This window comes from Symphalangus syndactylus, chromosome 19 (assembly GCF_028878055.3).
Source record: "Symphalangus syndactylus isolate Jambi chromosome 19, NHGRI_mSymSyn1-v2.1_pri, whole genome shotgun sequence".
Taxonomy (NCBI): Eukaryota; Metazoa; Chordata; class Mammalia; order Primates; family Hylobatidae; genus Symphalangus; species Symphalangus syndactylus.
In genome coordinates, this window is record NC_072434.2 from 10,408,721 (window position 1) to 10,429,828 (window position 21,108).

At 49.9% G+C, this 21,108-nt stretch overlaps 1 protein-coding gene across 3 annotated transcripts in view; it reads right to left on the bottom strand.

Moving 5' to 3' along the window:
* The window catches only part of PARS2 (prolyl-tRNA synthetase 2, mitochondrial), a 22,127-nt gene extending 6,083 nt beyond the window's left edge, over positions 1-16,044 (bottom strand). Inside the window, exons 1-3 of one of the 3 annotated variants that reach the window (XM_063613155.1) lie at positions 15,949-16,028; positions 8,829-10,589; positions 5,431-7,868 (exon numbers count right to left, since the gene is read on the bottom strand). In XM_063613155.1, coding sequence (XP_063469225.1) covers positions 9,133-10,560 — 1,428 coding nt within the window. In that variant the 5' untranslated portion in view covers positions 10,561-10,589; positions 15,949-16,028 and the 3' untranslated portion in view covers positions 5,431-7,868; positions 8,829-9,132. Of the gene's footprint in view, positions 1-5,413; positions 7,869-8,304; positions 10,590-15,948 lie in introns of those variants that run through there. The other 2 variants (XM_063613156.1, XM_055233659.2) reach the window with 2 other exon arrangements.
* Positions 16,045-21,108: the final 5,064 nt, after the last annotated feature.

Sequence of the window (21,108 nt, forward strand, 5' to 3'; positions counted from 1 at the left end):
AAATAATATCACCCAGATCTGCATGCCCCAGAAGGTGGCAAGGAAAACCAGATGCAGCGTCTTGATGAGGTCTGCGGGCTCCCTGTCCAAGGACATGGCACCTGGCACGAGCAATCTCGCCATAGGTACTCCTGCTGCTTTAAAGGCCCAGAATGAGCCCTAGAGCTGAATCCTCAGCCAATGGGGTGAGGGGTTACCTCTGCCACCTAACAGCAGTCCACCCACATACCCTGGCTCTGCCCAAACCTTGGCCTCTCCAGGCTTTCTCCCCAACTGCCCACATCAACCTGATTACAGTTCCCCTAACACACCAGATGCTTCATAGGTCCATGCCTTTGCTCCAGTTCCCTCTACTTGGAATGTCCTTCCCCTGCCTGGTCTACCTGCCAAAAACCTACCTATTTTCAGAGAAGTCCAAAGGGTACCTTCACTAGGACGTTTCCCCTGCCTGCTGGTAGAGCTGGCCCTCCCTGATGGACATGCACACACTCCCATCGTCACCCTCCATCTGTCCTGCCCCTGTAATACTGCATGGCACCCAGATGTCCAGGTGTCTGCCTCCCCTTACAGCAGGTGAGTGCTTAGTGGGCAGGGGCCACATAGGGATTCATCTGAGTGCCCAGCGCCTGACACATGGTAGAAGCTCGGTGTGTGTGAGTGTGCTGAGTGGATGGATAGATGAGCCAACGAAGGAACTAATGAATGAGTAAAATAAGCCAGTGCCCTGTTCCCAGGCCCCCACTTGCACACACAAGCATCAGCAACAGCATTCCCAGGCCCAAGCCCAACGTGACCACCTTACATCTCCACCAGGGAGACTCTTGGCCTCCCAGCCCATGGGCTCTGCCTTCTTTGGCCTCTGCTATCCATCTATTCTGGTTGCCAGGACTTTGGACCCAGCACAGACTGGGGAGCCCCGGGGGAGGAGTGGGGGGAGTTGAGGTGGTGCAGCTGCACCTGGCATTCTGGCTCCTGCCCACAGAAAGCGCAGGGCTTCCCTCCGCCCTGAGCCCGCAGAGGGAAGGTCTAGAACTGGGCCGGGCGGTAGCCCCAGCTGTGGCTGGCTTGAGCGCAGTGCAGAGCCTAGGCCCTGCTGCAGCGGCGTGTTTCCAGGAGCCAGGGAGAGCCAGGTGAAGGGCCCTGGGGGCTTCCCTTTCTCCGGGGGCTGGCAGAACAAGCAGCAAGGCCAATGCTCCCTGCAGGAGATGTGGGCCTCCCCCGCCACCGTGCCTGGGACTCTGGCAGAGCCAACCTCCCCTGCCTCATTGATGAGGACCAGGCCAAGGCACCTGCACTCACATCCACACACCTGACCACAGGGCAGGGCCTCTTGCACCCCCCATCCCTGGAGCAGAGTGCCGGCCTTCCTTCTCAGGGCCAGGGGTCGGTGATGGAGGTGGGACCACCTGACTTCTGTCTGGTTACCTCTATGGATTTGGGGTGGCAGCTGAAGAAGTGGGTATGGGAAAAAAGCCCCCTGAAATACACTGCAGGCAGGCAAGGAAAGGCGCTGTTGACATTGAATTCTGGTACCGCGCTAACCACTGTACCTGGATTCTCTTATTTAATCCCAACGGCCACTCTCTCAGGTCTGTTATCCAATTTTATAAATAAGGACGTGGAGGCACACAGTCACCCCACTAATGAGTGCCAAGCCAGGAACTGAACCCAAGCACCTCACTCCAGAGCCCGCCTTCCTCCTCTTTTGTGCTCCCTATTCCGTTTGCTTTACGAACATTTATGTGGCACCTGCCACGAGCAGAGCATCGAGGCTGAAGTGCATCAGGCAGCCTCTGCCTTCAAGGTTATGCTGTTAAATGGATGCAATAAATCTAACGGTCTGGGAACTGCTCCAATGAAGAGAAATACAGCCACAACAAGCAAGTCTGTCATCAGCCCTGCTCTGAGCCCCCAGTGACTCTCCCTTCCCTCATCAGCGCTCTTGGTGTGGCATTCAAGGCCGTTCAGGATCTGGGCCTTCACCACCTCTACAGCTCCCACTCTCTGACCTCCTTAGCCCGGCCATCCTGAATGGTTCAGCTATGGGGCAGAGGGTGCAGTGGCTGAGTACTGATTGGCTGTGGAGCCAGGCGCCTGCATCCCCATTCCAGCCTCACAGCTTACTAGCTGGAGGAGGCCTTGGGCACTTTGCTTAGGCTCTCTGTGCCTCAGTTTCCTCATCTGCAACATGAGCAGGATAACAGCACCTACCTCACGCAGGTGCTATGTGGATTAAATGCATTAATCTGCATGAAGCATGTGGAACACAGCTTGCCTCAAAGTACGTGTTCAATCTATGACATTGTTCTTTTCTATTCCCTAACCTTGTCATGCTCTCTGGGCTTTGGGCCTTTGTTCATCCTATTCTCTCTGCCGGGACCATTCTTCCTTCCACTTGTTCCCCTTCTTCCACACCCAACTGTTCCTCCCTTCACTATTTAACACGTAGCCTTCAATCAGGCCCAACTGCCTCCTTCAGGAAGCCCTCCCTGTCTCCTTATCCCACATGTCCCCATGGCACCTGCCTGCACCACAGTGCATTAATTGTTTACTCGATGGTTCCCACTCTGTAAACTGAGTCAGGGACCCTGAGCTGTGCACTTTCTAATGCCAGGGCCTACTACTGCACCTGCTCAGCACATAGTAGATGCACAACAAATTATTACTCGCTGATGATATAGAGCAAGGAGTGATTAATTCTGAACAGATCAGGGATGGAAGCCACCATATACGATGGACTTGGGTCATGAAGTTGAAGAAGGAATTGGGGGATGGGAGGGCCTTCTGGCATATTCCAGGGGTAGTACCTGTGCTGGCCTGGCTCAGTAATGGCAGCTGCCACCTCTTGAGCACATAGGATATGCCAGGCAACGTTCTTGGTGCTTTATTTGGATTGGTTCACTTAATCCTCTCAACACCTCTAGAAGGCAGGTAGCTTTATAGCCCTATTTTACTGACAGGAAAAGTTTTGCGAAGAGGTTAAGTAACTTGCCCAAAGTCAGCTAGCTAATGAAAAGTAGAGCCAGAACTTGAATTCAGGACTCTGCTAAGCCCCTCAGGAGATATCGATATTAATGAGACCAGCCCTCTGCCTTCAAGGAGTTGCAATAGACCCAGCTGCCCTTGCCTTGCTCAGTCCAAGCTTATGGTAAAGTCTTAGCACTCACTGTGTCATGCAGCGTCCCCATCCTCTCTGCCTGGGTAGAATAATTCAGTCTGTGGAAACCCCTGCCAGAGCCCACTGTTGAATCCCCATAGCACCCAATACCTTGCCAATGGGGCTCCCATCACCCTATGAGCTTTTCTTGGCAAGCCTTGGCAGGAAGTGCTGCCCTGGAAAACGGGCAGCCTGAGTTAACATAAACTGGTGCCACCTTTCCACTCTCCTGGCCCTACGTAGTTTTGATTAGCTAAGGGCACTTAAGCTTTAACCATAGGGGCTCATTAGCAGCCTTGGGCACTGCTGGCTTGACAGGAATCCCTGCACCAGGATGGTGCTTAAAGTTGCCACCCCGTTCTGCTGGCCATAGTGCACCACCCACTTACCTTCTGTGCCAAGTATCACTTAATATACAGGCAGCTCCACTTGGCCAAGCCTCTGCTGTGGACCAGACACTGTTATCCCCATTTTGCAGATAAGAAAGCTAAAGTGGAGGGACTATGAGGCAGTGCCTTGCACAAATGTCACGGAGATAGTGAGTGGCCCAGACAGTCTGACTCCAGAGTCTGTAGCTGGGGTCACTATAAGCCTTTTATTCCGCCGGGCGCGGTGGCTCACGCTTGTAATCCCAGCACTTTGGGAGGCCGAGGTGGGTGGATCACGAGGTCAGGAGATCGAGACCATGGTGAAACCCCGTCTCTACTAAAAATACAAAAAATGAGCCGGGCGTGGTGGCGGGCGCCTATAGTCCCAGCTACTCGGAGAGGCTGAGGCAGGAGAATGGGGTGAACCCGGGAGGCGGAGCTTGCAGTGAGGCAAGATCGCACCACTGCACTCCAGCCTGGGCAACAGAGCGAGACTCCGTTTAAAAAAAAAAAAAAAGAAAAAAGCCTTTTATTCCAATTTTATTTTTGAGACAGGGTCTCTCTCTGTTGCCCAGGTTGGAATACAGTGGCAGGATCTTGGCTCACTGCCACCTCTGCCTCCTGGGCTCAAGCCATCCTCCCACCTCAGCCTCCCAAATAGCTGGCACTACAGATGCCTGCCACCACGCCCAGCTAATTTTTGTATTTTTCGTAGACACGGGGTTTTGTCATGTGGCCCAGGCTGGTCTCAAACTCTAGGATTACAGGCGTGCGCCCAGCCTCATTATTTTAAATTAAGCAAAATACCTTGACTTTTTTCAGATGTTACTTAAGTTTGCAATAACATCATAAAAATATTTTCCCATTTTCCACGTTATAAGGAAACTTAAAAATCCTTTTCCTAACTCTAAAACAAGCCTCACATGCCCTTGGATGCGTAACCCATTCTAAAAAGCACTCATGCATCTTAGTGTGGAAACGGATCATGGGAACTCTGGAGACCTGGCACTCAAGTAGTTAAGGAAATGACAATTTCAACAGATTTCTGCAAAGCTCCTGTACGGATAGCCCAGCAGGTGTTTCTTCCATTAAAACACAGAATATTAATGGAGGCCTTGATTTACATTCTAAGCCTGATTTACACAATGGTTTTGTTATGCACCAGCCTTTGTTCCCAAGTATTAATTCTGCTAAATATTTCCCAGGCAGTCGCTGCTAGATCTCCCCAAGGAATGAGCAATGATAATACAGCCTGTACCTATTTCGCCAGCATCCCATTTCATCAATTTATGGCAAGAGGTAAAATTGGCAAGTTCAGAAATGATACAGTAAGGTACAGTTTGAGTATTTGTCTTTTTCTCTAAGGAGATACAGCTATTCTGCAGGTGCCTCCTAATTCTTGCCCGTGGCATTTCCCAGGAAAGTTGTCAAGCATCTTATCAAGAAAACAAGATCCAGGTCTTGAGATAACAAACTTCACAGCAGAACCTGAGCTCCCAGTGGGGGGATTTCCTAAGTCGTCTGGCGTAAGGGAAGTGTCTCTGAGTGCAGACTAAGGGGTAATTAAGCATTTCATATAAGTGAGCTTGGTCAACCCCCAAACCACCTACAAGGTGGATACCATCAGCACGAGCGTCTCACCAGTGGAGAATCTGAAACGCACATAGGGCAAGTAATTTGTCTGAGGTCACATCCCCAGTAAGTGAATATAGGATTACGTCTCTTCAAGGCTCTGATCTTTTCGCCAAATCACACTGCCCCCGGCTACTAGAAGAAACACTAGCTTCCTGATCAGGACACTTAGGTTTCATTCAGCCTGACCTTGGGCAAATTGGTGTCCTCCCTGTATTTCTCTCCCTATTGTAAAATAAAGAGAATGGGCACCTACCTGTTTCACGAACTTACACAGCTTTGGCAGCTCAAAGGTTGATCCAGCCCGTCTTCTCTTCACTCAGCAGGACCAACCAGAGAGGAGTAGCGCCTGTCCCGTCCTTGGGTGTCTTGCGAGTCAGATGACATGTGGCGGGTTCATTCCTGTTCCAGGCTCACTTCCCAGCTGAGAGCCAAGGCCGGCTTCAAGTTTAGCTAAACTCTAAAGCTCCAGGATTCTATATCATCCTCAAGTCAGTCTAGGCCTTGCACATTAATCAAAAGTAAAATTAACTGGCTCTCTATTCCTGGAATCTGGTTTTTAAAAGTGCTTACATTAGGCTAACCTCTCATAAACAAGCAAGCTTATGGGGCATAAATTTAAAGTTAAAAAATTATTTGGCCAAAAAATAAAAATAAAAATTTTTTAGCCGAAGTGGCACACTACTTGGGAGGCTGAACTGGGAGGATTGCTTAAGCCCAGGAGTTAAGTCCAGCCTGAACAACATAGCAAGAACTCCGCCTCTCTTCTTTATTGAGACAGAGTCTGGCTCTGTCACCCAGGCTGGAGTGTAGTGGTGCCATCTCAGCTCACTGCAACCTCCACCTCCTGGGCTCAAGCAATCCTCCCACCTCAGCCTCCCAAGTAGCTGGGACTACAGGTGTGTGCCACCATGCCCGGGTTATGTTGTCCAGGCTGGTCTTCAACTCTTGGGCTCAAGTGATCTGCCGGCCTCAGCCTCCCAAAGTGCTGGGCTGCTCCCAGGTAAAAACCCTGCCTCTTAAAAAATATATATATATTTAAAGCACCCATTTGCATGAATCCTAATTTCTCACATACTTTAGGCTAACTTGGTTAGAGAGATATACATAATTTAGTTTTATTTATTGAAATCACTTTTGCAGAGGCTAAGCAGTGTAGTGAGAAGGACAGTTTTTGGCCAGTGCCTGCAATCTAGCTATGATCATAATAGCTGTGCATCCTTGGGTAAGTTGCTGAAATAGATCCTCATGCTTCCTCATCTGTAAAATGAGGTAACAGCATCTGCCTTGCACAATTGTGAAATCTGAAAATGTATATAGAAGTGCCTAACAGTGGCCAGGCGCAGTGGCTCACACCTGTAATCCCAGCACTTTGGGAGGCCGAGGCAGGAGGATCACTTGAAGCCAGGAGTTGGAGACCAGCCTGGGCAACAAAGTGAGCGAGAGCCTGTCTCTTAAAAAAAAAAAAAAGAAAAAAATTAGCTGCCGTGGATGGTGCACACCTGTAGCCCCAAGCCACTCAGGAGGCTGAGGCAGGATCGCTTGAGCCCAGGAGTTTGAAATCTGTTGCCTGAGCAACATAGTGAGGCCCCATCTCTAAAAAATAAAAGTAAATAAAAAATGTTAAAAGTGCCTCACACCACAGTGGCATACGGCAGATCCTCAACAAATAAACGGCCAGCCCATTAAAAGCAGAGTGCGCACATCAGTCTGATAATGAACAACTGAAATTACTAAAAGAAATTCCCAGCTACAAAGTGGACCCAGAGGAGGCAGCTCTTGCACCAGGAGCTCTCAATTGACTTTGACTGCACATTACAATCAGCTGGGAAGCTTTAAACTTCCCAATGCCCAGGCCACACCCTACACGTAACCAGACCCTCTGGACCCAGGTGATTCCAATGTGCAAGGGTAAGATCCTCTGCCTTGTAATCTAGCCTTAGTAGGTTTGCTTTCAGAATGCACGTCTCCTAGCCTGAAAATCTGAAGTATTCCAAAGGAATCCTGGGCCCAGAGCTCCAATGGCAGGGCTGGGAGCTGGTAGGGCTTGGCTACACAATCATTAGAAAACCCGATGCTGGCTGGGCATGGTGGCTCACGCCTGTAATCCCACCACTTTGGGAGGCCGAGGCAGGCAGATCACCTGAGGTTGGGAGTTTGAGATTAACCTGACCAACGTGGAGAAACCGTCTCTACTAAAAATACAAAATAAGCCAGGTGTGGTGGCGCATGCCTGTAATCCCAGCTACTCGGGAGGCTGAGGCAGGAGTATCGCTTGAACCTGGGAGGCGGAGGTTGTGGTGTGCTGAGAATGCGCCATTGCACTCCAGCCTGGGCAACAAGAGCAAAACTCCGTCTCAAAAAACAAAAACAAAAACAGGAAACCTGATGCTATGTGGAGGCAGGCAGGGTTGCTCTCCCAGTAACAAGCTGCCTGGAGGCTGTTTAGCAGGTGGAACCACTGGCCAAAATAAGAACTGCAGTGCACTGGGAATTAGCTCAGGGGCCTGGCCTCAGGGAGCTCACCATCAACAAGAGGCAGGACCACTGTACAATGAGCTGTGTATGCACAAAACAAGAAGGGATGTGATCTGTGCTGTGGGAGGCAGAAGGAAAACCACTATTCAGAGCTGCCAGGCAGCTTTTTAGGAGGTGCTGGCTTTGAGCTTGGTCTTGATACGATTCTTGTCAGATATGGACATGCAGAGACCCTAGAGGGCCAAGGATGGAAAACTTGGTTATGTTCCTTATCTAGGATGCAGGAGCAATGAAAGTAGCTGGCATTGCTAGGGTAGTTCAAGCTTGCTCCAACTTTCCACAGAATTCAGGCAGAAAGTAGCTTTTTCTTTTTTTTTTTTAAACCAGCTTCTACATTAAGGACACAAGAGACCAGCTCTTAATATTCACCCCATCTTGGCTCTAGGATCCAACTCTGCACCTAGGATAAGGTCACTGTGGCAGTTGAAGCCTGCTGCCCCGATACTTGAGGGAAGAAATGGTTTAAACTATACTTTCCTAACCACCCGATTTTTTATGTTGGGGGTGGGGTGTGTGGGAACAGTCAAAAAGGAAAGAAAAGGAGTAGGAAGCTGTTGCACTGTTAAAATGGCAGATGTTATCAGTTTCAAATTAATGTGCAAGGGCCCATTCCAATAGTTTGACTTTATTAAATCAATAGTACGTGATCTCAGTGGTTAAGCCGTCTTAATAGGGCCAGGTCTCTTGAGATAGTTTTTGGGCCATCAGTTAATTACATCGACTTTCCAGGAAACAGACGATGGAGAATGGGAGGAATCAGACTGCCTGTCACAAACCTCTCATGGAACCCCCTAGTGACACCTATAAGGACGTTACAGATCTAGTTCCAGACTTTACAGATCTAGTTCCATTTTCTCAAGTTACAGATGGGGAAACTGAGGCCCCAGCAGGGGGAGGGTATGTATCTAAGTCACTAGTGAGTTGGTGGCAGTCAGGTCTCTTGATTCTTTTCCCCATACTCTCAGCCCAACTTCTCAGTGGACAGGGGCTGGCAGGCCTGCTCTCTGGACAGAATGTAGCAAAAGGCCCGTGGTCAAACTGATATGGGGTGGGGAAGGTTGGCGGGCTCTCAGCCATCAGCCATTCCCATCTTACACGTGAAAAACTCAGCTGAGAGAAGGGAAGTGACTTACCCCTCAGAGTAACACCCAAGACTGGAGCTTGGATCTTCTGCCTCTCAGCCTCCTAGAAGCTTCCACAACGGAATACAAAAGGAAAGGTCTATGGCAGCATGGCCAGTCTGCAGAAAGGGATCAAGTTAATGACTTCAAATACTCTGAACAAATGACTAGATAAAAACTGTTTTCCCTAACGTGATCTCACCCTCCACGAGCTGTGCTGTTTCTGGAGACAGCAGTCCAGGAAAGGGGTGTAGGAAAATGCAGTGTTAGATGAACAACAAGGCTGCAAATGGGGGCAGGGGTGGGCTGGGGACATTTAGACAGTCTGCACTCGGGTCAGTAAATCCATGACTCCATCTTTGGTGAGGAAGACCACCTCACCAGTGTTCTGACACCAAACCTCAAAATATGCAGGGTCCTCCAGGGCCCTCTTGCCAGCGATTATCACAAAGGGGTAGCCAAACTTGTTGGCATCTTTCAGTCTGTTTCCGATGGTCAGATGGGTCCTGTCGTCCAGGAGCACCTCTCCGTGAAGCTGAGGCACTGCCTCTGTGATGTGGTCGTACAGCTGCCCTATGAGCTCGGAGGCCGCCTCCTCCTTACTGCCCTTCTTAGGGGGGATGAGGCAGGCTTGGTAAGGGGCCAGTAGGCTGGGCCAGCGGACACAGTCTTCTGTAGAGAGGACTTCAATGGCAGCAGCCAAGATCCGTGTCACACCCAAGCCGTAGCACCCCATTTCAGCCAGGGTTGGTTTGCCATAGACATTGGTAAACTGGGCATTGAAAATAGATGAGTACTTGGTACCCAGGTAAAATGTGTGCCCCACCTCAATGCCTTTGGTTTTAGTCAGTGGGCCCTGGCAAGCAGGGCAGTTCATTTGTGAAAAGTCTAGTGTCTCCATGTTGGCTGAGAAGCTGCAGCGGGGACAGATGGCAAGCCGGTCCTCTCCAATATCCACTGGGAGCTGGAACTCATGAGACACTGTGCCCCCGATGGTGCCCACATCGGCCTGGACCTTGACAAATGGCAGCCCTAGCCTGTTGAACAGGCTGCAATAGGCATCACACACCAGGCTGTAGGTCTGCTGGGCAGCCTCTGGGGAGGAGTCAAAGGTGTACATATCCTTCATGTAAAACTCTCGGCCACGGAGAAGACCAAAGCGGGGCCTGGGCTCATCCCGAAACTTCCTTGTCACTTGGTACAGCAGGAAGGGAAGCTGCTTGTAGGACAGTTTCTTCTGGGAGGCAATTAAGGCTGTAATGGCTTCCTCGTGAGTTGGTCCTAAGCAGTATTCCTTGCCATGCCTGTCTCTAAGTCTTAGCAGCTCCTTGCCCATCAAGTCCCACCGGTTGGTGGCTTGCCAGAGCTCTGCTGGGCTGAGGCTGGGCATGTTGACTTTCTGGCCCCCGATGGCCTGCATCTCCTGGTCTATCACTCGCACGAGCTTCTCCATGGCACGGACGGTGTATGGCAGGAGGTGGTAACAGCCGGGGCTTGCTGGGTAGATCAGGCCCACCTGCAGCATCAGCCGCTGGCTCTTACAGGTCAGGTCATCAAATTTGTCCTGCAGGGAGAGCACCCGGTCTTCCCGAAGGTTCTGTGGCTGGAACACACGAGACAGCAGCAGGCGCCGCCCTCTTCTTGGGGCACAGTGGTGAAACCTGCAAGGAACATACCCAGAGAGCTGGTGGCTGCAGGTGGCCAGGGCGGGCAATGCTCTGCATCTTGTCAGCAGCCCTTCCATGACACCCTGGCACCGGGAAGCACAGGCACCTGAGGAAAAATGAGTTGTGTGAGAATGAGCATCATCCGTGTTCCAACACCATGAAGCAGCCAACCCAGCCTGCTCTCAACAAACCTCGAAGGCGGCCACTGATTTTGCAGATACAAATCCTTCCATTTCTAATATCCTAGCAGATCAAAGCACTATTTCTCTAACCTCTTACTTCCGTTTTCGAAAAATCAATATTTTCCTGATTATAAAAACATTAACAACATCCTGTGGAGAGACAGCATCGTGTAGTGACTGCACAGGCTCAGAATCAGGCAGCCTGGATTCCAGTCAGGCCTCCCACTGGCTGCACCCTGTGTAGCTGGGGACATGTGTCTTAACCCCTCTGTGCTGTTTCTTCATCTGTAAAATGGTAATAACAACAGAACCTACCTTCTAGGCTTATTGTGGACACTTCTAAGAGTTATAAAAGTTCTTGGAACAGTATCTGGTGTGTACTATGAGCTCAACTAATGTCTGCTATTATTATTACAGAAAACTAGGGGGGAAATCTGAAAACAAAAAAGAAAAGAAGGCTGGGCACGGTGGCTTATGCCTGTAATTCCAGCACTTTGGGAGGCCAAGACGGGCGGATCACCTGAGGTCAGGAGTTTGAGACTAGCCTGACCAACATGGCGAAACCATCTCTACTAAAAATACAAAAATTAGCTGGGCATGGTGGCACACGCCTGTAATCCCAGCTACTTGAGAGGCTGAGGCAGGAGAATCACTTGAACCTGGGAGGTGGAGGTTGCAGTGAGCTAAGACTATGCCACTGCATTCCAGCCTAGGCAACACGGTAAGACTCTTTCTCAAAGGAAAAAAAAAAAGAAAAGAAAATCAACTGTAATCCCTCAGCCTCGAGTCAACTGCAGCTGACGTTTTGTTGCCATCTGTCTCCTTTGCACATCCCTCTCTTGTCCCTCTACCTGCCCCCAACATTTAAATGTCATGGGCCTCTTCCCTCTTCCCAGCACACACTCCCTGGACAGCCTGCATGCTGAGGGCTGACTCAAAATCTCCACCTGCCTCCTGGAGAATACATCAGGCAGGTACTTCAAACTCCGCATCCCAGAATGAACTCAGCACTCTCCCCTCAAACCCACTCCCCCTCCAGCACTGCCTGTCATTGTGAATGGCACCAAAAGTTGCACTTTGCCCAAACCAGAATGTGGGGTTCGCCTGCTCTGCCCCTCTCTGTGTCCCACATTCACAGCCCTCTTGGCCCTGTCATTCCTACCTCTTCACTTGCTGTTCAATCTGTCCCTCTTCTCTCCACAGCCTCCGCACAGGTCCAGGCCACCCTCATCTCTCACCTGGACGGTTGCAACAGCCTCCCCACTGGTCTCCTGACTTCCATTCCTGCCCTCCTTCAATCCCTTCTCTATAGTGCAGGCACAGGGGAGACTTCCCAAGCACAGATGCTAACAGCCTTTCTTGGTTAAAACAGCCTCCTGCTACCCTTAGAATAAGGTCTAAGCTTCTGACTTTCAGAGTGTGCACAGCCCCACATGAGCTGACCCACTTGGGCCTCATCTCACCACTGCCCCCTCTCTGATCCGGCTTCGCCATGCCCACTCTTTTTTTTTTCTTTGAGACGGATTCTCGCTCTGTCACCCAGGCTGGAGCGCAGTGGCATGATCTTGGCTCACTGCAAGTTCTGCCTCCCGGGTTCACGCCATTCTCCTGCCTCAGCCTCTCGAGTAGCTGGGACTACAGGCACCCGCCACCACGCCCGGCTAATTTTTTTTTGTATCTTTAGTAGAGACGGGGTTTCATCATGTTAGCCAGGATGGTCTCGACCTCCTGACCTCGTGATCCGCCTGCCTCGGCCTCCCAAAGTGCTAGGATTACAGGTGTGAGCCACTGCGCCCGGCCCCATGCCCATTCTTAAACACACTGTCCATTTTGCACAGAACACCCTCTCCCCTTTTCCTGCCAACATCTAGCCATCCTCCAGGCCTCAGGATTACCATCCTCTCCCCAAGAAGCCTTTCTTGTCCCACTCCCCATACCCCCAAAGGGCTGGCTTTTCCCGCACAGTCCACTTGTCTCCTAGGGTTCCTGCCCATTTGGCTGCCTGTCTTCTCCCAGACACTTGGCTCAGTGCAAGCAAGGACCTGTCTAGCTTGCTCACCCCTGTATCTTCAGCACATGACGTGGGCTTACTAGACATTGTCCGATAGGCAAGTATGTTTCTCTGATTTTACAAAATAATCACACATTTCTAATGGCAGTACGACATTCCATTGATTGACTACATCAAAAATCAGTAGTTGTTTTTCTCTGTTATACATAATCTACAATGAAGAGAAGGCTTTTTTTTGTTATATATTTGGGAGAGGCGTTGAAGAATGGAATTACTGAATCAAAGGCTATAAATTCTTTTGAGATTTTTTATTTGTATTGCCAAATTTAGTGAGTACCTCTACTTTTCAGCACAGTCCATGCAACAAAGCTCCCGGCAGTATGCTGGGAATGGGTTACTGATTCCCCTCAGCTCTAGGGAGCTGGGATCTCCCAGCTGGTTACCTCTAGCAGCCTCAGGTCCTCCAGCTGGTCCTCTCCAACCTCAAGCAGCCTCATCCATTTCCCCTGTGCACTGTACAAATGTTTAAAGGTGGTGAGGCACTGCCACAGAGCCCTAGTGTGGTGTTGTAGGAACGTACAGGCCACGGAGGCAAGGCACATGTGGATTCACCCCTGGCTCTATCACTTCCTTGTGATCCAGCCTTACTTAGGCGAGTGGCTCCAGCCAGAAACTCATCCTTGATGCCTCTTAAAGCAAATGAGTCTGTCTCAAGGTTTCCCTTAAGTCCACCCCCTCCTTTCTGGCCCTTACTGCCTCAACATTAGGTTAGCCCCTCAATACCACTTGCTACATTACAGTTGCCCAGTGGTTCTGAAATCTAATTGAGCATCAGAATCACTGGAGGGCTTGTTTTTTTTTTTTTTTTTCTTTTTTTTTTTTTTGAGACAGAGCTCACTCTATCACCCAGGCTGGAGTGCAGTGGTGCAATCTCAGATCACCGCAACCTCTGTACCCCCAGGCTCAAGCGATTCTCTTGCCTCAGCCTCCTGAGTAGCTGGGATTACAGGTATGCGCCACCATGCCCAGCTATTTTTCGTATTTTTAGTAGAAACAGAGTTTCACCATGTTGGCCAGGCTGGTCTCAAACTCCTTAACCTCAAGTGATCGGCCCACCATGGCCTCCCAAAGTGCTGGGATTACAGGTGTGAGCCATCACACCTGTAATGAACTCAACCCCGGTTGGGTTGAGTTTAAAAAAAGAACTTTAAAGAAAGAACTCAACCCCGGTTGGGCTTGTTAAAACAGTGATTGCAGAGGCCCATCTCCAGCGCTTCTGATTTAGTAAGTTTGGGGTGTGAGCAGAGAACCTGTATTTCTAACAAGTTCCCAGGTGACACTGATGCTGCTGGTCCAGGGACCCCACTGGGAGAACCACTTTAGGGGTCTAGCTGTGTACCACCAATAACTAATGTCTCAAACTCCATGAGGATGACAGTTATGTCTATTTTATTCCAAGTTTTATCTGCAGCATTCAGCACAGTGCCTGGACACAGTGGACACTCAATACATGTTCTTTTTTTTTCTTTCTTAAAAAATAGAGATGGAGTCTTGCTATGTTGCCCAGGCTGGTCTTGAACTCCTGGCCTCATGCGATCCACCTGCCTCAGCCTCCCAAATTGCTGGGATTACAGGCGTGAGCCACTGTGCCCAGGCTCAATACATGTTCTATCAATGAATGAACTAATTCTTGAACCCTGTCAGTCCAGTCTCCGAATTCGTCTCCAGCTAAAAAGACAGCTGACCCAATCACTCCCCTGTTTACAATCCATTAACAGCTGGCTCTCATAATTTTCTCAGAATGGCACCAAAGCTCTTCATATTTTGATCCCAACACACCTCTTCCAGCTTCTTATCCTACCATTCCCCAAGCTGCTCATCATTCTTGAAACAGACTGACCTCCCCCCAACCCCCAGCAATTCCAACTCGAATTCAAGGTTCACTTACTCCAAGAAACTTTCTCCAACCCCTCTAAACAGAGAAAGTCACCTCCTCTGTGCTCCACTGCACACACCTCTTTTTGGTATACTGTACTAGAATCATCTCCAAAAATATTTTTGAGGAACTATTGTGTGCCAGGCATTGGAAGCGAATGGTGTTTCACATAAATTTTTTTTTTCTTTCTGGGGGTGTGTACGGGGGCCAGGAGGGGAGGTCAGTGTCGATGTTTAACATTCTATTCCTTGATGAAATTACAAGTTCATGAAGTTTTATACGTCTTTAAATTTCGGAGTCTAGCATAATGCCTACTATTTAGGCTATTATTATGTTGATGAAATATGTTAATTAATCAAGAGCAAAGCAAACAGGTGCAATGAATATAATTATCTGGATAATTTAAACGAGAGCTTTAAGCCCTCCTCCTCCGCGTTCAGCACGTCTGTCCTCAGACCCCTCAGCTTATACAAACAGGAGAATAGTAGAATTATCTCAATTTTTCAGTTATCTACAGGGAATATCTAGAAAGCAATATAGTAACTAACGTATGCAACACTTCAGGCTCTGGCAAACAGCCTCTGAGTCATTCAGTCGATTTTTTTGAGTACCTACTCTGTGCGGGACGTCAGCCCCTCCAGCCCAGGCCGTTTTAAAGATTCTTTGACGCACCACTGCCCCCCAATCTAATCAGAAAAGCTGTACATAAAGCGTTTACAACGGTACCTGATACATAATATTAAGTGCCACAAAGTGCTATTATTATTATGCCCGACTCAGAAAAGGGAGGCTCTGAGATATAAAGTCACTTGTGTCAAGCCACACAGCAAATAAGCGCAGGGTCAGACCTGGAAGGCAAGGTCCCCGCCTCCAAATCCTACAGCTTCCATCACGAACTGTGCTACATTAAACAGCAATGGAACCCTAGGCCTACTCCTAAGAACGGCTCGGCCTTCACTCGCTCGGTGACCCTGGTTCAATCACTTCACTCCGGACCTCCGTTTTGTCCAACAAAAAACGGGAAGGCTGGCTCTGGTAGCAGGTGGTCCCAGGGCCTTTCCAGAGCTGGCACTTCGAGAACACCGTGTGACTCTCACGACGACCGAGGGAGAGACCAGGAAGTGCTGCCCTCATTTTACAACGCAGGACACGGAGACCCGGCGACGAGGAGTATCCAAAAGTTTATGGGATTCTCAGCCCGCCCCAACTCAAGGACGGGATGCAAGTGGGAAAACGGACACCAGGGCCCTAGGTCTCCGCGCCCACACCGCGTGCTCGTTTCACTTCGCTGCCCGCGCCCGTCCCTCAGGTCCGGGAGTCACCCACGTTCACCTACCGCAATCCCAGCCCACGCCGCCAGCAAGACCACCGCCGTGCCGGGCCAGCGCGCTTGCGCGTCGAGCAAGCCCGCTCCTAAGCCCCGCCTCCTGCCCTTCTCGCCAATTGCAAAGCCGCGCTCACGGAGGCGGGGCCGAGTGCAGCAGCGCTCTGGCCCCGCCCCACGCTGGACGCGCGTGAGAGGTTTTCCGGAAGTGTAGCCAAAGAGAGAGAACCCGGCTTTCCCCAAGATCGTTGATTGGCCAGGGCAGACATGAGTAAATCACCGTTCCGGAAGTACTTTCTAGGAATTTGGGAGGTATAACTCTATGATGATGATTTGAGGATGATGTTCCCGCCCACTGCCAGGCCCCGCCCACTCACCCAATAGGAGAACCGCTGGCGACGGTGTAACCATGACGACACACGGGGCAATGCAGTTTCTAATAGATTCTATGATTTTTACGGGCTTTCCATGTAAATAGTATAAAATTGTGAAACAGTTGGAGAAAGACACCTTTATTACAGTGCCCAAGACAGTCTTTAAGACACAAATACAAACTTCCATGCACAAAATATTTTTTGAGCTGCTACCACGTAGAAGCCACTGCTGTAGACACTGGGGACAGTGAAGTGAACCAAACAGACAAAATTAACTGCATTCAGTGTAGCTTGTGTTCTAGAGAGGATGCAGTCAATAAAGCAATACAGCGAAATTTAAGCAGGGAAGGGAATGGGAGCAAAGAACTCAGTAACCAAGATAAACAGTATTTTAATACAATTGTTTTTTAAAAAAACAAAATTAATGCAAAAAATCCATGGCAAACAAAATATCAAAATTTGAAAGACAGAATCTGTCAGTCAGATGGTGCTAAGGGCTGTAAAGAAAAAATTAGGGAAGGAGAATGGAGTGGGGGAGTTAAATGTTTGCAATTTTTTTCGTTGTTTTTTTGAGACAGAGTTTTGCTCTTGTCGCCCAGGCTGGAGTCCAATGGCGTGATCTCGGCTCACTGCAACCTCCTTCTCCCGGGTTCAAGCAATTCTCCTGCCTCAACCACCCGAGTAGCTGGGATTGCAGGCGCCCACCACCACGTCCGACTACTTTTTGTATTTTTAGTAGAGATGGGGTTTCACCATGTCGGCCAGGCTAGTCTCGAACTCCTGACCTCAGGTGGTGATTCACCCACCTCAGCCTCCCAAAGTATTAGGATTATAGGTGTGAGCCACCGCGCCCGGCCAAGTGTTTGCAATTTAAAATAGGAAGATCAGGAAAAGCCTCATCAAGTAGGTGGCATTTTAGCAAAAACCGGAAGGGAGTGAGAGAGCCTTGCAGGGGAAGAATTTTCCAGACACAGGAAACAAGAAATGCAAATGTCCTGAAGTGGGAACTGCATGTTGTATAACTCTACCTAATAACAACTACAGTTATTGAATGCCTAAAACATACCAGATCCAATGCTGGACACTGGTGATTCTGATACTGGCCCCAAGAAGCTCTCAGCTCGCCAGGATCTTCCAGGAACAACTCCGTGTGATCAGTGGTGTGATAGGGGCTGAGCAAGCCCCTGTGGGAGCGTGGGGAAGGAAGACTTCACTGAGGAGGTGACCTTTGAGCTGGACCTGAAGGATGAATGGGGTCTACCCAGACAAGAATGGCAGTGGGAATGGAGTGCAATGTTCAGGCAGAGGGACCAGGACATTCAAAGGCACAGCTCAGGAAATGATGAGTCAGTGTGAAGGAAGCATAGGGTGTGGTGTGATTTACATGTTTATTTCTCCCGGCTCCTCACACAGAGCTTGGCACACAGGCCAGAGCAGTGATTCTCAACCTTGACTGCATTACAGTCACCATATGCACCCACTCCCACCCTCTGTCCCGAGATGCTGGTTGTGGATCTGGGGTGGGTCCAGACATTATTATTTTATAGTTCCCCAGGAAATTCTAATGTGCAGCCGGGGTTAGATCTGTAGGCCTAGAGGAAAGGCACTGGACAACCTGGTGGTGGAGGGGTCAGGGGGATAGATGCCATGTTATTATCCTGGTCTTACAGTTGAAGAAAACACAGCTCGGGTGGAGCACACGACTGCATTTACCCACCAGCTAGGAGGCCAGGCAGGGCTGGGGTGGACCTGAGCAATTTTGTCTCTAAGAGCCTTGCTCAGCCTTTACAGCCCAGTGCTGTGGTAGAGGCTTTCCCCAAGGTTTCACTGGACTGATATTCCTCACTCCTCCTCTTTGGGGGCAGGGGGCAAATAAACTTCAGAATTTCTTGGATCTACGTATCCAAAGTAGCCTTTAATTTCTCCCTGCTCCTGTGCTCGTTATTACATCCCTTCCGATCCTGGAAAAGCCAGGCAGCTGTCCTCAGCACCCTGAGGTGTTAATTATTTCTCAATTAGCAGTCCCCAGGCTGTACAGCATAGTGGTGTGGAGAGGCCTAATGACTTGCTGTGTTTATACACCCCCACATCTTCAGAGCACTTTACCAATGGTAACTAATTAATGCTCACAACCCCTTTGGGAGGCAGGCCAAGAATGCTGCATTTTACTGTGAGATTGCAGGAGGCTCTGCAGCTCCAGACTGCAGAGTCCTATCAAGACAGCCATGGAGTAGATTTGCTCCCCATTGAGAAAGTCCAGGTTGGTGGAGATCCCAAGGTCGTGGAAACCCAGAATCTAGCCCTGTTGCTGCTAGTGATTTCCTGTGTGACATTTCAGTCAATCAACTGATCAGAATTTATTGAATGACTTGATTTACAGAGCTTATTCATGGTTAAAGCCCCATGACGCACCACCCCATCACCCTGCAAAAAAAAAAAACAAAAAAACAAAAACCCACACAGAAAAAAAATCTATTCATTCTCTCATTTATTAATTGGTTATCAAAAAGAAAGAATGCAAGAAAAGGACTCCACAACTTCCTTGGTGCCCCACAGCTCTGGGGACACACCGTGCACTTAGCGATCTCCCCTGGCCAGATACGATCTCCTTGAGGGCAAGAACAGGTTTTGCTTTTTTCTCTATCCTCATCCCTGAGCAGAGGGCCTGGCCCAGTGTTGGGGCTTATCACAGGGTTTTGTTTTTTGGTTGATGTGTTGTTTTAATATAGCAATCAATAAATGAATGGATGGTTTGTCTTCCCTCAGATCATGGGCTCCTCTGAGGACACACTGAATCGTCCTTGCATCCAGAGCCCCTTGCCTGGCATCAGGAGGGGCTCTGAATGTGTGTTGAATGAGCAAATGAAGGCAGAGTTAATGATGAACTCCCCAACCTCATGGGCTCACGGCCTCCTGGAGAGGCTGCCTCTGAGAGCGGTGACACAGTGCCCTGTGGTAAGAAGCTGTGAGGAGGGACGTGCAAGGTGCCGAGGGGACACACTGCAGACTGGGGGGTTGGGAAAGGACGTGACATTCAGCCATGAGGTGGAATCAGGGAGGGCTTCTCAGAGGAGGGGTACTTGGAATTGACCTTAAGGAATACATAGGAGCTTCCCAAGCCCAAAATGGGATGGAAAGACATTCTGGTCAGATAGGCAATAAATTGCTTCTGATAAGGAAGTTGGCTAGAGATGGTTCTGGCTGGAGCATAGAGCACCCCCAGGTGTCGTGGACACACAACTGGAGAGCCCTCGGAAGCCAGGTGCAGCAGGGCCTGCTGGACGAAGCTCTGAATTTATCTCCATCTTTGTGGCCATTGAAACCTTTCTGATGAGGAACGATACTCCTCTCTGCCCCTCTCTTCCCCGCAGCACACACAAACTCCTGCTCTGCGCACAATCCCTGGACACTTTGTGTCCCACTCTGTAGCATGGACTTGTCGTAACTTGAAAGTATAATTGGCACCACAGGAAGGCAGCCTCCTGCTGTGCTGCATGCCCCTAGGCAGACACTGCTTATGTGAGAAGCAGGCCTGTGGGCAAAAGAGGGTTCTACACCAGGAGGGGACTGGTCCACTGTGTTTCTTTGTCTGAAGCGAGAGCTCAGATTGGAGGAGGAGGATGGCGAGAGAGGCCACAAACGAGACTCCTATAATAGCCCAGACTAGGGCAGTGGCTGGGAGAGGAAGAGACAGATTCCAGAGGCATCTGTCCAGAGACAGTCCACCTGATGGACTCCTGAGCCCACCCCTGCACCCTTAGCCCAGCTCAGCCCAGACAGGCGGGACTGTGAGGGTGGCTTTGTAGTCAGGAAGGCCTTGACTAGGAATCTGCCCAGGCTCTTCTCAGCTACATGACCTTGGTGAGTTACTTACTCATTTCTTTATCCATAAGACAGAAATCATAATAGCACCCCATGGGGGTGTTATGAAGGGACACTGAGCAATGTCACTGAAAGCTTCCAGCCCATCCCTCAACGCTTGTTTACTCACTTTCTCTCCCATGTTGACTCTGGGGACCTTACTGCTCCCCTCATCCATCGTAAGGAGAGAACCCTCATCCTACTGCTGCTGCCTCTGGTTCTGAAAGACTCCCCACTCTTGCCATTGTGTAGGATGCAAATCTCTGGTCTTCGAGGGCCCCTTCTCCTTGGGCCCAGAGCACACTACTTGTTCGTTTTTTCGGTGCCTAAGCCTAGCAGAGTGGAGGCCAGCAGGGATCAGGAAGGTGGGACTCTGTTTTTATGAAGAGTCCTCAGAATTAGAGTGTGGCTACTGCTATCATCACCCTCCTCATCATCAGTAACATTTATGGAGCCCTTGCTATGTGCCAGGGACAATATTAACTACTTTACACCTATGTCGTTTTCTTTTTTCTTTCTTTTTTTTTTTTTTTTGAGACGGAGTCTCGCTCTGTCACCCAGGCTGGAGTGCAGTGGCGCAATCTCGGCTCACTGCAAGCTCCGCCTCCCGGGTTCACGCCATTCTCCTGCCTCAGCCTCTCCCAGTAGCTGGGACTACAGGCGCCCGCCACCACGCCCGGCTAATTTTTTGTATTTTTAGTAGAGACAGGGTTTCACCGTGGTCTCGATCTCTTGACCTCGTGATCCGCCCGCCTCGGCCTCCCAAAGTGCTGGGATTACAAGCGTGAGCCACCGCGCCCGGCCTTCTTTCTTTTTTTTAAGACACAGTCTTGCTCTGTTTCTCAGGCTGGAGTGCAGTGGCTTGAGCTCGGCTCAGTGCAACCTCTGCCTCCCAGGTTCAAGCAATTCTCATGCCTCAGCCTCCTGAGTAGCTGGG